Source organism: Leptinotarsa decemlineata, unplaced genomic scaffold, assembly GCF_025532065.1.
Source record: "Leptinotarsa decemlineata unplaced genomic scaffold, Ldec_3_MD MMD2_tig00000010_RagTag_RagTag, whole genome shotgun sequence".
Classification (NCBI taxonomy): Eukaryota; Metazoa; Arthropoda; class Insecta; order Coleoptera; family Chrysomelidae; genus Leptinotarsa; species Leptinotarsa decemlineata.
The window spans coordinates 3,378,012-3,393,826 of NW_027412538.1; the positions used below are offsets into that span (position 1 = coordinate 3,378,012).

At 34.5% G+C, this 15,815-nt stretch overlaps 1 protein-coding gene across 1 annotated transcript in view; it reads right to left on the minus strand.

Moving 5' to 3' along the window:
• The window catches only part of LOC111502328 (endoplasmic reticulum metallopeptidase 1), a 36,997-nt gene that overhangs the window by 11,781 nt on the left and 9,401 nt on the right, over positions 1-15,815 (minus strand). Inside the window, exons 2-5 of the mRNA XM_074171274.1 lie at positions 14,214-14,751; positions 7,055-7,224; positions 5,005-5,215; positions 4,610-4,918 (exon numbers count right to left, since the gene is read on the minus strand). Coding sequence (XP_074027375.1) covers positions 4,610-4,918; positions 5,005-5,215; positions 7,055-7,224; positions 14,214-14,751 — 1,228 coding nt within the window. The remainder of the gene's footprint in view (positions 1-4,609; positions 4,919-5,004; positions 5,216-7,054; positions 7,225-14,213; positions 14,752-15,815) is intronic.

The window sequence follows — 15,815 nt, forward strand, 5'->3', positions numbered from 1 at the left end:
AAAATTAAATTCAATAGCGATTGTCTTCTGATAGAGAATTTGAAGTCTTTACCACATGATCAAAAGTCAATCACATTTGAAAGTGGACATGTCACTGTCTAATTTGAACATTAATCAATTTTTAATGCTGATTAGTCTGACTACCCAGTGTTTCATGTATTTTTATAAATCTATTATTTCTTTTGGTCATCATCTTCATAAAGATTATTATTATCACCATACAAAAGCTTGAGGAAACGATATCAATGTCACAAAGTATGGACTTTTGCTGATCACAGTTGACTACTTTAAACACAATTAATTCAACAGCTTCGATTCACTATTCACGATTTCAATAAAGACGCAAAGTACCAGCCTTAATCCTGCTAGGTATATAATAATACAAGAATGAAAGTTATCCAGTGTCTTCATATGAATCCAGAAGGAAGATTTTTCGGTCAGAATACTCAGAAAAAAATAAAGACACGTGTTCCAATCTAGTTTTTCTTCATCAGTACGATACAGCCAAGTGCGGGTGTCAAGCATGTAATTATAGCTACCTCCGTGGTACAAGAAGTTTTTCTTGTAAATGAGCTTTTTCTTGAAATCTAGTATATGTGCACTTAGCTGCACTGTATGGATGAGGGTCATGCAACTGAAAACACGTGTCTATAACTTATTTTTTTCTAAGTGCTCTAAAACATTGACAGTGATAAAACCTTATCACATTTTATTCTCTGGGTGACCTACATTAGGGAAAGATATATCATGAGAAAGATAGAGAGCTATTTTTGTTGTTCTAAGAAAACAAATTCCTGTTGACAAAGATGTTTGGGACATTTTTTGAAATCTCTTCTGAAAAGGATAACCACAAATTGACTAATCAAATGGAAAACAACTCTTCAATATAGTCATCTTGCGAGATTATTCAGAATGGATAAATGCAGTATAAACAGTATGCAGTATAACAAATCAATCCAGTTACTGACTAATTGGAATTTTCGAACTTTCATATTCGACAGTAAATTTTTTAAGTGAAATTTTCAATTTGTCCTTTATTACAAGAGAGATCTGTCCATCTATATTTATTTATTTTTTAGGTTGTGAATGGTTAGGAGCTTAGAAAACGTGAAGAAATCAATTGAGATGTGTACACTTGTAAATACATTAACTTTTCCTTTTTGGGAAAGAAAGTTTTTGGCTTTCTACTACTCCATCTTGATTAAAAAAAAATTAATCACTCCTAAAAATATAACCCCTTCAATTCAAATTAACTTTTCCATTTATGAATTCCAAATATATAATCTTTTTGTTAGTTTGATCTTTGAATTTCACTAGTTCGGACTTCCATTGTCTATTAGATAAAATGATTTGAAATCCCTGAAACAAGTAAAAAAGAATAATTAAAAAAAAAAGAGAATAGTTGAAAATAACAATTATATTAAGCAACAATAAACCTGAAATGAAATGATAGTAAAATAACCTACAAGTAAAAATATAATAATTGAATAAATAAAAATTAAAGGAATGCAAAAAGAAAATAATAAAAATAAAAAAGTGTAGAGATTCCAAGTCACGTTAGTTCACGACGTTTCGATTGTTGGTATCTACAATCGTCTTCGGGTGATGACTGGACTGATTCCTCCGAGAGATGACTATTTTATAGGTCGTTGAAATACTTTCACTTTCTCTACTTTCCATTTTCCGCTTCACTGATTCCGTGAGAGATGACCGATTTGGCGGGAGTTGGTCATTTCTCGTTTGATGATGGGTTTCCATATGTTTCGTATATCTACGCTGGCCTGGCTGAATACGTTGTTGGACAACATGTATGCGGCTTCCTTAAATTTTCTCCTGAACCAATGTTCCTCTCTGTGCAAGATCTCAGCTTGGGACCACTCGATGTTGTGTTGATGGGTCCAAACATGGTCTGCTATTCCTGATTTGCTGGTTTCTCCTCGCTGTGTGTGCTTCTTGTGCTTTCGTATATCTACGCTGGCCTGGCTGAATACGTTGTTGGACAACATGTATGCGGCTTCCTTAAATTTTCTCCTGAACCAATGTTCCTCTCTGTGCAAGATCTCAGCTTGGGACCACTCGATGTTGTGTTGATGGGTCCAAACATGGTCTGCTATTCCTGATTTGCTGGTTTCTCCTCGCTGTGTGTGCTTCTTGTGCGAGAAATGACCAACTCCCGCCAAATCGGTCATCTCTCACGGAATCAGTGAAGCGGAAAATGGAAAGTAGAGAAAGTGAAAGTATTTCAACGACCTATAAAATAGTCATCTCTCGGAGGAATCAGTCCAGTCATCACCCGAAGACGATTGTAGATACCAACAATCGAAACGTCGTGAACTAACGTGACTTGGAATCTCTACACTTTTTTATTTTTATTATTTTCTTTTTGCATTCCTTTAATTTTTATTTATTCAATTATTATATTTTTACTTGTAGGTTATTTTACTATCATTTCATTTCAGGTTTATTGTTGCTTAATATAATTGTTATTTTCAACTATTCTCTTTTTTTTAATTATTCTTTTTTACTTGTTTCAGGGATTTCAAATCATTTTATCTAATAGACAATGGAAGTCCGAACTAGTGAAATTCATCACGAAACATTGTCAATCACCTTCAAACAAAGTTTGATCTTTGTTTTGCTTTACGGCCACCGCCATCTTGCAGCACTCCCTCAAATAATTAAAGTTAAAATGTAAGTGAAAGGGTGTTATTTGTTCAAAAAAAGAAAAGTATTTTGAGCTAATGGCTTAGATGAAGCAACACTGTGTATTTCTTTTATTAAGACTATCAAAAGAATAGGCATTAGAGAATGTTTGAATGACGCTTTTGATATTATTATTAATCAATACTGAAATGAAACAAAGTTCTGATATATTTTTCACAGAAGTAAAGGTAGGTGTACCTTGTATATAATTCAAATATGTAAATATTTATCTACAGTTGAAGCAGGTCAGTGTTATGCATATTATGTGAAATACAAATTTCAAAACAACACTGCTTTGTGAAATAGAACATGAAAATATTTTATGTAAACAAAAATTGAGCAAGTAAAAACAATGATGAATGAATACCTGATGAACATTTGTTCCTTTTTCAGTTATAACTTAAAGTGGATTCATGTTCTAGTCCTAAATTGTAAGTCACAAGTCATGAGAAATTGGATATTTGCTTTACATCTGTTTAAAATCTGTTTTTCCATTAACCACCTGTCACGACAACTCTCAAAAGTCAAAACTTGTGCGAACTAAGAACTAACGAAGTCTTACCTTTTAACGTGTGATTCATACATACAGAAGTCATACATTTTTTGAAGTAATGAATAGAAAACGTGAATTCACTTGAAACTTGTGACTTATGACTCAAGACTGCCTACATGAATTCATCTTTAGTTTTCTTATTTCAAATTTATTTTTGTCCATTTTCAATTCAGATTTGAAAACCATTGTTGACAATTTAAAAATGCGAATTTTACATGTACTATCTGGGCTGAACTCTAGGCCAAACACATAGATGGCGCTAATGTTATTGCATTCAACGCTTTTACAGTTGGTACTAACCTTCAAAAGAAAGCTGTCGAAATTTCATGATAGTCTACTCATAAGTTTGTGAGTTATTGTGCTAAGAGTGACACTACTTTTGATATTTTCAAAACAATGGATAAAAACAATTTCTTGTTTTAATTTTACACTGCTTCTTGATGGGAAAAAATACCTTTCAAGGGAAGTAATGGCTTGAAAAGTATTATAAGGACCCTGCTTCATCAAAAACAACAATTAAACGTTGGTATAGTGACTTCATATGTGATTGTAGAGTCACCGACGATGCAGAACGCAGTGGACATCCAAATGAGGCAGTAACACCAGAAAACAAAAATATCCACAAAATCGATATGAATGATCGAAAAGTGAAGTTGCGTGAGTTAGCTGACATTGTAAAGATATGAAAAGGACGTGTTGGCTTTATATTGCATGAGCATTTCACTATGAGAAAGCTCTGTTCAAAGTGGGTGCCGCGGGAGCTCATTGCTATCCAAAAACAAAAACGTCTTGATGATTCTGAGCAGTTTTTGGCCATGTTTAAACATAACAAACCAGAATTTTTGCGTTGATAAATGACAATTGATGAAATATGGATCCATCACTTGCCGCATATGGCAAAGAAAAAATTTTGTTTCATCAAGACGATGCACGGTGTCACAAGTCAATCAAAACAATGCCAAAACTACATGAATTGAATTTTGAATTGCTCTCACATCCATCGTATTCGCCAGATTTAGCTCCCAGCAACTACTGGCTGTTTGCAGACCCCCGTAATAAATTTCGCTCATATGAAGAGGTTATGGCTGAAACGGTGGCCTATTTTGTTTTACCTTTTCCTAAAGGTTCTTTCATTGAAAGGCATCAAACAAAATGAGTTAAAAAAATAAACAAGAAGAAAATAATTAAAAAAAGTGAGAACACTTTTTTTAGGCTCTTGTTGCTCTCAGGGTACTGCCAAAAATCTTTAAATGAGTATTATGAAACAAATTTCTGACTTATGATGAAGAAATGCAATTCTGAATAACATGAACATATACTAAAAAGTTTTTTTGAATTGTCAGCTGTACTCACCATCAGTTTTTTCAGCACTCCTGGTGTTACCATAAATTGAGTAAAATGAAAATATCACAGACGATATGTTTATAATATCAGCTACCAACATGGGCCAACGTATAACGAATGCTCCGAGAAAATCAAAGAACACCAAATTTCCAGCACGATACTTTTCAACATTGGAAAGATGGTGGCCTTGAGCCATCCCTTTGGCCAGAGCTAATATGTTATCTCCGGTTCTCTGCAGTGAACCTAGAGGGACTTGCTCTATTGAATCGAATTTTGTATGGTAGACATATCCATTGGCTGACCAAGCGAAGTCCAACCCTGCAATGATGATTTCTAGTCATTTCCAGAGTAAATGAAGAGAGAATAGCTTCTTTTGGAAATCATCCATGAATGAGAAAACTCACCAGATAGGTTTCCAAAATCCCTGAATATCCTATAATCAGTATCTCCAGGTATCACTCCGCTTTGAAATATTTCTTGAGCCAATGACGAAGCATATGGATAAGGCACTTCTTCTGAGTATGTTTCCAAAATCCATGGATGGTTTGGGCCTGCTTGGAAGAGAACCTCTCGTCCACCAGCTCCACAAGCTTCCAAATTTATGAAAGCTCTAACCTGAAAAAAATATTGAATAGATTTATTTTGGAAAGTCTTCTTATCCGAGGAAATTCATTACTAATTTGTAGTTGATTAGCAATGATCTAATAGTAGTAGTGATCAAATCAAAGGAAATTAATTTCAACTCTCAAGTACTACAAGAGTTTATTTCATGTTACATGGACGAAACTGCATAAAACACTACACTACTGTATATTTGAATGATACACAGTAATTTTGTATCCAAGAAAAAGCCCATAAGGTATATTAAACTTTGGAAGTTATCGAACTTTCTCTTTTGAGGTGATCTTCCTATAATTTTCTGTAGTTCTGGACAAAATGAAAATTGTAGATTTCAAAATGTGTAAACTTCAAAATAAAATGGAACCTTTGAAGAAATAATTATGACTCCCCCAACAATAAAGTCTGACAATAAATCTTAACTTCATAGCATGGCTCAAATAAGACTCCGAATTTTACGCAACTCGTGGCTGTACTTCCAAAGGAGACCTGCGAGTTGCGAGTTCACAAATACACCCAGCAGGACATGGCAGGTGAGCAATATTTCACAAAAGCTAGTAGTGTCGCAAAACAGTAGGAATCAAGAATATTCCCAAAAACATCTTTTCCAAGAAGTACAGTTCCCAGAAACGATCACAAAATAATGTAGAGCCGCAGGATAAGATTTCATGAAGATATTTTCAAGTAACTATAATACACCATGAACTCCTCCTTACTGTTTTTGGCTACCTAGGGCTACCTGTAGGACTACTGAAAAGTTACCTTTGCAATCGTTTTCAATGAGCTGTGTAGAATAACGAAAAACCGGTGTTATTCAAGGTTCAATATTGGGCCCTCTCTGATTCGTTTTATAAACATCTCAATTTCATAGATAACTGCAATTTGCAACCATGCATTGTTACGTCGACGATACTCAGCTGTACATGGAATTCGACGAGAATTCAATTTACGAGGTCCTACGGCAAATTGCCTATTTGTCAATGAACGCATCTAAATCTAATGTCATGCTTTTTGGTAGAACAGCTGCGAGAATCATTGTTCTGACCTGATAAGTAATAGATGGAAAAGAACTTCCCTTGGAAAGAAATTACAGAAAACTTGGGCCTATATCTTGACAATAGTCTTCACAAATTCTGAAACGGGGGTTATGCAAATTTTAAAATGATATATTCCAACAGGGCATTTCTGAATAAAAGAAGTGAAATTATTCTATGAGATACTTTAGTTCTCTCACATGCCAACTACACAGACATGATGTACACTCCAGGAATTTTGAAGAGTGACAGTTTTAGAATTCAAAAGCTCCCTAATGCATGCATTAGGCTCATTACGGGTACGATGAAACGAGAACATATTTCACATCTGTTTGGGGATGTGGGTTGGTTGTAATTGTATGGAACCATCATTAAAAGCCATTATTGTTTTTACTAAGTGCTCTATAGTTGCACCTATAGTAAGTAATAATAATAATAATCGTCTTTATTGTTTCCCAGCTGTAGTTACATGCAAATATTTAGATAAATTACAGAGCTAGTTGCTGATATAACAAAAGGTGAAGTTCAATTCAGCTAGAACAAGTGCTACTGAGTTGTTCTTGAAGACTGGCTATACATCAAATCATCTAAAGGACCAATAATTTCAGGCCAGTCTTCACTTCAAAGGTTTTGTCCTTTGTAAACGTCAAATAAATTTTTAAATCCTTTAGAAAATCAGAAATTAAAGATATAACCCAGTATATGGTCGTTTGTACTACAGCGGTACTGATGATTTGTTTTGTTATCAACAGAAAACCATTATGGTAGGAATTCGAAACGGAGTTGTCATTTATATTTTTACCTCTTTAGCCCACTTGTGTTGAGTGATAAAGCCGTGGGACGCGGGCAAAAAGTTCTCCTCCGCTCCATTGAATAAAAATATGATATTATGCCTCAGCCTCTTGTTTGATTTCGACAGAACTCGTAATATTTCCAGCATGACTGCGCAGCTTGCCCCATCATCACTCGCACCTGAAAAACACCATCATATAATCCAATAATGGCGAACCTTTTGAACTCTTTGTGTCAAAATTGGAAAAATCGAAACATAATTTTCGTGGCGTGTCACACATCACAAAAGTAAAAAATAAAATAACAGAATTATTTTTAATTCAAGTTAATTCATTGAACAAAACCAAAAAATAATATGAAATTAGTGAATTTTTTGCTGCTGAAGTTTGTCTGTTAAATCTATTTCGGGTTTATATTTGGTACACTTCAAAGCCAAGCAAGCGCCACTGACTTCATATAATAATAATAATACTAATAATAATAATAATAAATCTTTCTTTTCCTTTTTTTGACAAAGTTTTAAAATTTCTATAGGAATCGTCAAATAAAAAAAAAGAGATCGAAGAACAGAAGTTTCTGAAAAAAAGATAATAACAACTACCTACTCATACACATAAATTATTCAAAGCGATAATAACAGTTATCAACAAGAAAATCCTTGAGTTTTCTTTTGAAGATATACATAGTTTTGTATTTTTTTATAATATCTGGTAGCAAATTATAGGGTGATACAAAAGCTAATTTGGTTTTTGCAAATGGTACAAAAATATTCTTTTTTTGTCTTGCTTACATTCACATGGTACAAACAACTTGTTTCTATTCTCAAAAACAGACAAGCATAAGTCAAAAATAAAAAGACTGGGAACAGTTAGCATTCTAAAATTTTTAAAAGCATTTCTGCATGAATTACGGTTACTTATGCCACTAATGATACGTATATGTTTTTTTGTGCTGTAGAGATGTCAGAGCAGCGAGAGGAAAGACCCCAGAAGCATACTCCATATCTTAGTCTGGAATCAACCTGGAATCAACCTCAGCATCTGATCAACATTCAAAACCTGCCTAATATTTCTAAACTGATATGAAATATAGTTAATTTTATTGATTAGGAACTCACACTGGTTCTGCCAATTCAAACATTCATCAAGACCTGAAAATTTTAAGCTCGCAAATTCTGTTGTTACCGTGTCAGAATTATCAATTATTCTGAAACTGATGACATCACATTCCTTTTGCCGATGATGAAATCTCATTCGACGTGTCATCTGCATGCATTGTTAAGAATGTTCCGGGCGTTGCATACTCCAAATCATTTATGTACAATACAAACAATATAGGTCCCAATATCGACCCTTGAGGTACTCCTAATTCGAAAAGGCCATGCTGGAAGTTGCATTGTTAATAGCGACATCTGTTAACCAATTCCGTTTGTTTGTCTTAATATTATTCGATGCTGTCTAAATAAAATATGTGAATGAAAAAAATGTTAGCAAAGCCATCGCTAATATTTTAGTTGTTAAAGTATCAGGTAATCTGTTCCAAGATTTAAAAATTTCTTTTTCGTAGTTGTACTCATTTTCATCTTTCAAACGATTTCGTTCCATATTTTAAATTCGACAAATTCTTGAGTCCAAATGCTATTCTGAAAATCTACCAATTGCATCTCTAAATCGTCAATTAGCATCCACTGAAAATTATTTTATTCCAAAGTATAGTACCTAATCATTTACATCAGGATACTTAATCATTTTAGTTGTCTGTTGTAGGCTTCTAAACTGGTTGAATTTTCGCTCTTTTATGAAACATTAAGAATACACAGACATATATTAAATTCATTATTTGTACATCTGAAATCCTGCTTTCAATAAAAACCATGACGATAAATTGATAGCTCTGATAAAATTTCTGTAACTGTTCGAAAAGAAGGTTCCGTAGCCCGCAGTTTTATGGTTGACATGCACATGTTTTATTTTTTTGAAGAAATACTGAAATATCTTGTGAACAGTTGATTTTGTTTATACGGAATGTTTCACTAAAATGAGTCATAATCACCTCGGAATTTCAAAACTATCCTAAAATACAAGGTGTTCCATTTGAAAGAGCTCAGTTTTGGTCCATTTTTATATCTTCAGACTTAGTCATAACATTTTGGAAATGTTACTCCTACAAGACGATGGAATGAAGTATTGTGATGATTCAATAATAGCTTAATTATGTATTCTATCAAACTGTTGAATCTTATGGGGGAATCAATCACTCAGGAGCGGAATACCGAGTTTTTTTTAGTAAACAAAAGAATATTTCGAAAACCGTTCATTTTTGGTATAGAGTGTACACAAAGTCATATTAGAATTATACCAGGTATTCAAAAATGTGAAAATATACAGGGTGTTACACTGGAATTAAGGAAGTTGATTCCAACTTCCGGTATAACCAGAACTGTTGGGAAAACCGCATTACCTTCATTCGATAAAGCAAACTGAAAAACATATGTTTGCCAATTTTCAGGATATGAATCCAATTATTTCCCAAAATACGGCTAACCGACGATTATTGCGCCGTATCCTTTTTTGGAAAGAGTGGCCATGGGCGACATTATATTGGGTCGCCTAATATACACAGGATGCCTAAACAAGTTTAAATTGTTTAGGCATCAAAATATTCCTAATAAGAATAGTATTCAAACCCAGAACCCTTCGGATATTTTTCTTTGAAAAATCAAAAAGTACTGAGCAGTTAATTACTGAGTACTTATTTTCTAAAAGTAACACCAACGTGGACAGACTCTTTGATTAATCATTAAGGCATATTTGAACGTTTATGTTCATATTTTCAGATTTTTAAAGAGATATATTTATTCTACCAGAAAATGTCTGGCTTGACTTGTTACTCCTAATTTATTATACAGTAACAGACAATCAGTCCTGATAAGTACGGTTTCATGAGCAAAACAAACCCATTTCAATATGTTGAATATAGATAGGTTTCGGTAGAAGTATTTTTAAACAGTTTCATTTAGCTTGTCCTGTTTGTTTTTTTGGGTCAAATTTTGTAATTGAAGTTTGACCCCCTTCCTGCCGACACATTGATCTGATATCTGTATCTTTGTAAATCCAAAATGGCCGCACCTTCAAAATGGCGGATTATATTATGTTTCACAACTACCTCAATATGGGTATCAAATGACAAGGCTTGACTTGTAGAATGGTAATACACTTTGAAAAAGAAGCAAATTCAAGATGACCGCAGCTATACAGAATGGTGGATTACATATTATATTCATATTACTGAGGCATTAAATGAATTAAACAGAATGAGAAGTATTAAGTGATAAAGTCGGAGGCTAAAAACTCGAAATTAAAATAGTAAAACAACAAACGGTTATAATGAAAAAAATTTTTAATAATGTAATGTAGTGTAACCTGAGTAAATATGTAACAACTACGCCCAACGATTTTATTTTTTTTCATCTGATCAATACCGTAGATTGCTAAGGAAAATGGTGTGATGACTGCTACCCAGTACATCAGTACATTATCTACATCATGATTATCATTTTTCCAATAAAAACGTTCAACATAAGTTTTTTTTAACTTATTTTACCATAGTTAAATTCAAGTAAAAAAATCATAACATAAACTATAAAAATGGAGTTTATTTTTTATCATTTCACATAAGAACATCGATTCCCATTCATTCAGAAAAATCAATAGACATCATCAATCAATGATTCATTACTTATATCATTACCGAATGATATTGTCTGTAGATGAAGGTCATATTACTCATAAATAGCTATTTTTAAATCTTTAAACAAGTAGAACAGCCCGCCATACCTTAGTAAAATTATTGATTATAAATATGTATTTATGTTCGTTAGAATAACAAAGAGTTGCGATAAGCAATACAAACATTTAATATCCACAAAATATAAAAAAATTTATAAATTACCCTAAATTCCAAATATTTGCTTATTTTTTAATCATAGTCTCAGGAGTAGTTCACTATTACAATTTAACTTACTTTATTGTGTCTAAATGTGGCTAACTTCCTCAGAGGTTTAACCATCATGGCTTATCATCGGACAGCATCGGCTTGTCATCGGACAGCAAGCCATGATGGTTAAACCTCTGAAGAAACTAGCCACTCGCACCAGTGAAACGTCAGGAAAAAATTCCAAAAATCCACGGCTTTCAAACTCGAAAAACAGTGATACTGAAAACCTCAGCCGCGAAAGTCTAAACCATTTTGTCAGTTGAGGATCTGTTTGATTCCAACGAGGCAACATGCGATACATCGCTATTAACGCAGTTTACATGTACCCAGGATGAAGATGAAGAAGAAAAAGAATAACAAGAAAAATTCGGAAGTTACGACTCGGACGATTATTTCACTACTTTTTTTTAACTTGGATTGCTTTTATTTTTTTAATCTCTTTTAATATCCATTATTTTGCAATAGTTTCAAATTAAACAGGATCACAACTGACCCGTGGAATACTGGCGAAACCACGTTACAACGCGCTAAGTACACTACCTCACAGGTGGCGTGGAAACGTGTGCATATTATGACAATTACAACTTTTTGAATCGTTATATCTACGGTGGCTCGTAGGAAAAAAGTATTGATAAATTTTTTGTAGATAATTTTATGATCTACAATTTTAGTCTGAAGTTGTTTTATGATAAAACTTACCGTTTTGCTGAAAATCGCGAAAAAACTCATTTTTTTTTGACCTTTGACATTTAATAAAAATGTTTCCATATAGGGAAAAGATGGGGAACTTTCAACTATTATTTTTATTCATATTATAAATATATTTCTGATTTGTAGCTTTGTGGGAATTTAGGTAGGTTAGAATGTCTAAATTTATAATGCATACAAATAGCATAAAACCAATAGGAAAAGATATTTGTAATATTTTGTGTAAAAAATAGTTTTTTTGACCTTTGGCCTTGGAATATCTGTAGTCGCGCACAGGAAGGTTTTGAAACAAGTTCCGAGGTGAAATCACTAATATTCCTGATTTAATTAGCCTTTTTCCAGAGAATAGTACAGCAAACGTACGGCAGTACTAGTAGTAAGGACAAACATAAACTATTCACATGTAAAACAGTGTTATTCACGTAAAATTAATTTGTTATTTGAAAATATAAATCTCATATAAAAAATTATTTTGTGCTAGTAAAGCGTGTTTTTTATAGAGGTATAGAACTTTAAGTTGCAATAAAACAACGATGGATTATTCGATTGACATGAATTTTATTTATCCGAAAGATAATCTTGTGGCATTACATTTTAAATATGATTTCTGGCATATGACCGCCACGGCTGGCGCGGATGTAGTCCAATCTGGACGTCCAATTTTCGATGACTTTTTCCAACATTTGTGGCCGTATATCGACAATAACACGGCGAATGTTGTCTTCCAAATGGTCAAGCGTTTGTGGCTTATCCGCATAGACCAATGACTTTATATAGCCCCACAGAAAGTAGTCTAGCGGTGTTAAATCACAAGATCTTGGAGGCCAATTCACAGGTCCAAAACGTGAAATTAGGCGGTCACCAAAAGTGTCTTTCAATAAATCTATTGTGGCACGAGCTGTGTGGCATGTTGCACCGTCTTGTTGAAACCACATCTCCTGGACATCATGGTTATTCAATTCAGGAATGAAAAAGTTAGTAATCATGGATCTATACCGATCACCATTGACTGTAACGTTCTGGCTACCATCGTTTTTGAAAAAGTACGGACCAATGCTTCCACCAGCCCATAAAGCGCACCAAACAGTCAGTTTTTGTGGATGTAACGATGTTATGACATACACTTGAGGATTACCTTTACTCCAAATGCGACAGTTTTGTTTGTTGACGTAGCCATTCAACCAGAAGTGCGCTTCATCGCTAAACAAAATTTGCTTATGAAAATTGGGAACAACGGTAATCCCATTTTGGGCCCATTCGACGAATCTACGCCTTACTTGATGATCGTTTGGCTTCAATTCTTGCACGAGTTGGATTTTGTAAGCACGCAAACCAAGATCCTTCCGCAAAATCTTCCATAAAGTGGATGGACACAGATCCAATTCCTGTGCTCGATGGCGGATGGACTCCTCCGGGTCTTCCTCAATGCTATGCTGTACAGCAGCAAGAGCTTCTTCTGTACGCACCGTACGGCGTCTCTGGGGATGCGAGTTATCAATAAGAGTAAACGTGGTGCGAAAACGTTCCATGGTTAATCGAATTAACTGCTCTGATGGACGATTTTGTCGACGATAAAATGGACGTAGTGCGCGATACGTTTTCCGCACAGAACCATTATTTTCGAAATAAAATTGCACTATTTGCAAGCGTTGTTCAGGCGTGAGTCTATTCATGATGAATTGCCAAACCAAACTAAGAATAAATCACTTGACAGCTGTTAAATCGGTCGCCATCTTGAAAAGTAATGCCAACTTAAAGTTCTATACCTCTATAAAAAACACCCATTATAATGCCAACAAAGCATTGCTGTTTTGCGAATTGTACGTCGGATAATCGATATCCGGAAGAAAACTTGTTTTTTATGCCATTTATTAAACCTCATATTAATGAGGTTAGATGTAAGAAATGGAAACATGTTTCAAAAAAAGTGGATTAAACAGTGCAATAAATAAATAAATATTCATATGTATGCTCTAACCATGAAATGAATAGTAAATTTTTCATATTAGTTAATAACCATTGATTAGAATGAGATATAACCTCAATCGTTCATTAAATTATATTCATTTATTATATTTAATTGGATTTATTTCACTACCATCTATATTTCATTCATATTTCACTCGGAAATAAATCTGAAATTCATAATTATTTTGAATTTCTTTTATTACTGTTTGAATCTACCGCTACTCTTTTACTTGAGTCTGTATACTAACCTTTCTATTAATTCACTTTTTTCCAGTTACTTTCAAATTACGGCATGCAAGCCAACCTTTTAATGTTACAGGAACATTTTCTTCTGTTAAAAACATTCTTTTTTATTTGTACTCTACCATATGTTTATATGAGGATTAGGCAGTGTTTGTCCCTACCGAACTACTAGCGCCGCTAGTGAGTGATTTTTCGTACTTCAGGAAAAAGTTTCATTCTACTTATAGCAAAGAAAAACTTTCAAATGAGCTCACCTGGGCTGTCCATAACAGAATCGAAGTGGCAGTTGATCAACAAACTGTGGTGAGATTCCTTCTCAGATCCAATTTTAACGACGACGTTTTGTATATCCTGATAAACATTCGTCATACCATCTAAGAACTTCAAAGTAAACGCCCCCGATGCCTTCTGGATGTCCAACTGTATGACGTGGTGCTCGTCAGCCTCTTTGATAATGCTATCGACTTCCTGCTTGAGGAAATTCACAGCCAACACCTCGTTTTCGTAACTTCCTGCCGGTCGTGGTCCGATTTTCGTTAAATTTTTCAAAATATTGTAGGAGCGCTCCGCTATGAAGCTGTCGGGATATTTCGATTCTTCGGCGATCTTTAGACCAGTCGGTAACTGTTTTTCTATCAAGATAACCAAAAAGAAAACGACCAGTATCAGGACAAAGACCGCCAGAAAGTTGATGTACGGCATAGGCCGGCGGAATTTAGATTTTTCGCGATTGTGGTCGAAGAATTCATTGCCGGGCGATCTGTCGTAGAATCGATTGCGCAGAAGGGAATTCTGTAGAAAAAATAAGTTTGAAAAAGTTAGTACAATGGAAATGAAGCTACAGAGGCTGCTCCTACAATTTGTTTGAAGTGACACACAAGATGTCTAGGCCAAAAATGGACAGTTTCGTAGATAACGATATTTAGATAAATTTTTTCAACACCAAAGTATAGTTCCTGATACATATTGAGGTAAAAATAATATACACAAGTACAAGCAGAAACATAAATAAGAGAAGGTGTATAGGTACATACGAAATCAACTCGGTAAAACAAGTGCTCTCAATTTCATGATATTATTCAAGATAACATTTTTTCTCATTTGATAAGTGAAGACAGGGCATTCCGTGTTAGGAATCACACGTTAAAAGGTAAGACCTCGTTAATCCTTAGCTCGCACAAGTTTCGACTTCTGAGGGTTGTCGTTCGTACGGGTGCGACAGCTGGTTAACGGAAAAACAGATTTTAAACAGAAAACAGATAAAAAATGTGATAAACCTTTTGGATGGTTTCAGGGTTTTGCCGTGGTCTTCTTTGGTTATGATTTCCAAACATTTCGACTGCAACTCCGGAAGTCAACTTCAGTGGCGAGGTTGAAGTACTCTTCTTGACATGTCAACTGAAACTGAAGCTCCCATTTCTGCCGTTGTCATTTATGGTGCTGATTTTTCGAGCACTTTCTGTAATGGCTGGTTCGAGCGATTTTGTTGACTTGGCTTCGTTTTGGCGCTTTTCAAAGCTGTGTGCCCGATCTTTAGTAGATATGTTCTCTCTTCCTTTCTGTTGAAGTTCTCTTGGTATTTGTGAATTTCTATGGCTTCTAAATGTATTCTTGTTGAATAAAGATTCAAAGTTGCTATCCTCTCGGTATTTTCGAACAGGATCTTGTGTTTCCCGTCGGACAGTGCATGTTCAGAGACTGCAGACTTCTTGGTTTGTCCCAATCGGCAACTCCTCTTGTGCTCGACTAGGCTTCTTTTCTTCCAACGCTTCTTTTCGTCTGATCGATATAGACTTTACCACAGTTACATTAAATCCTGTAAACTCCCGCCGATTTATGTGGATCTTTGCTGTCTT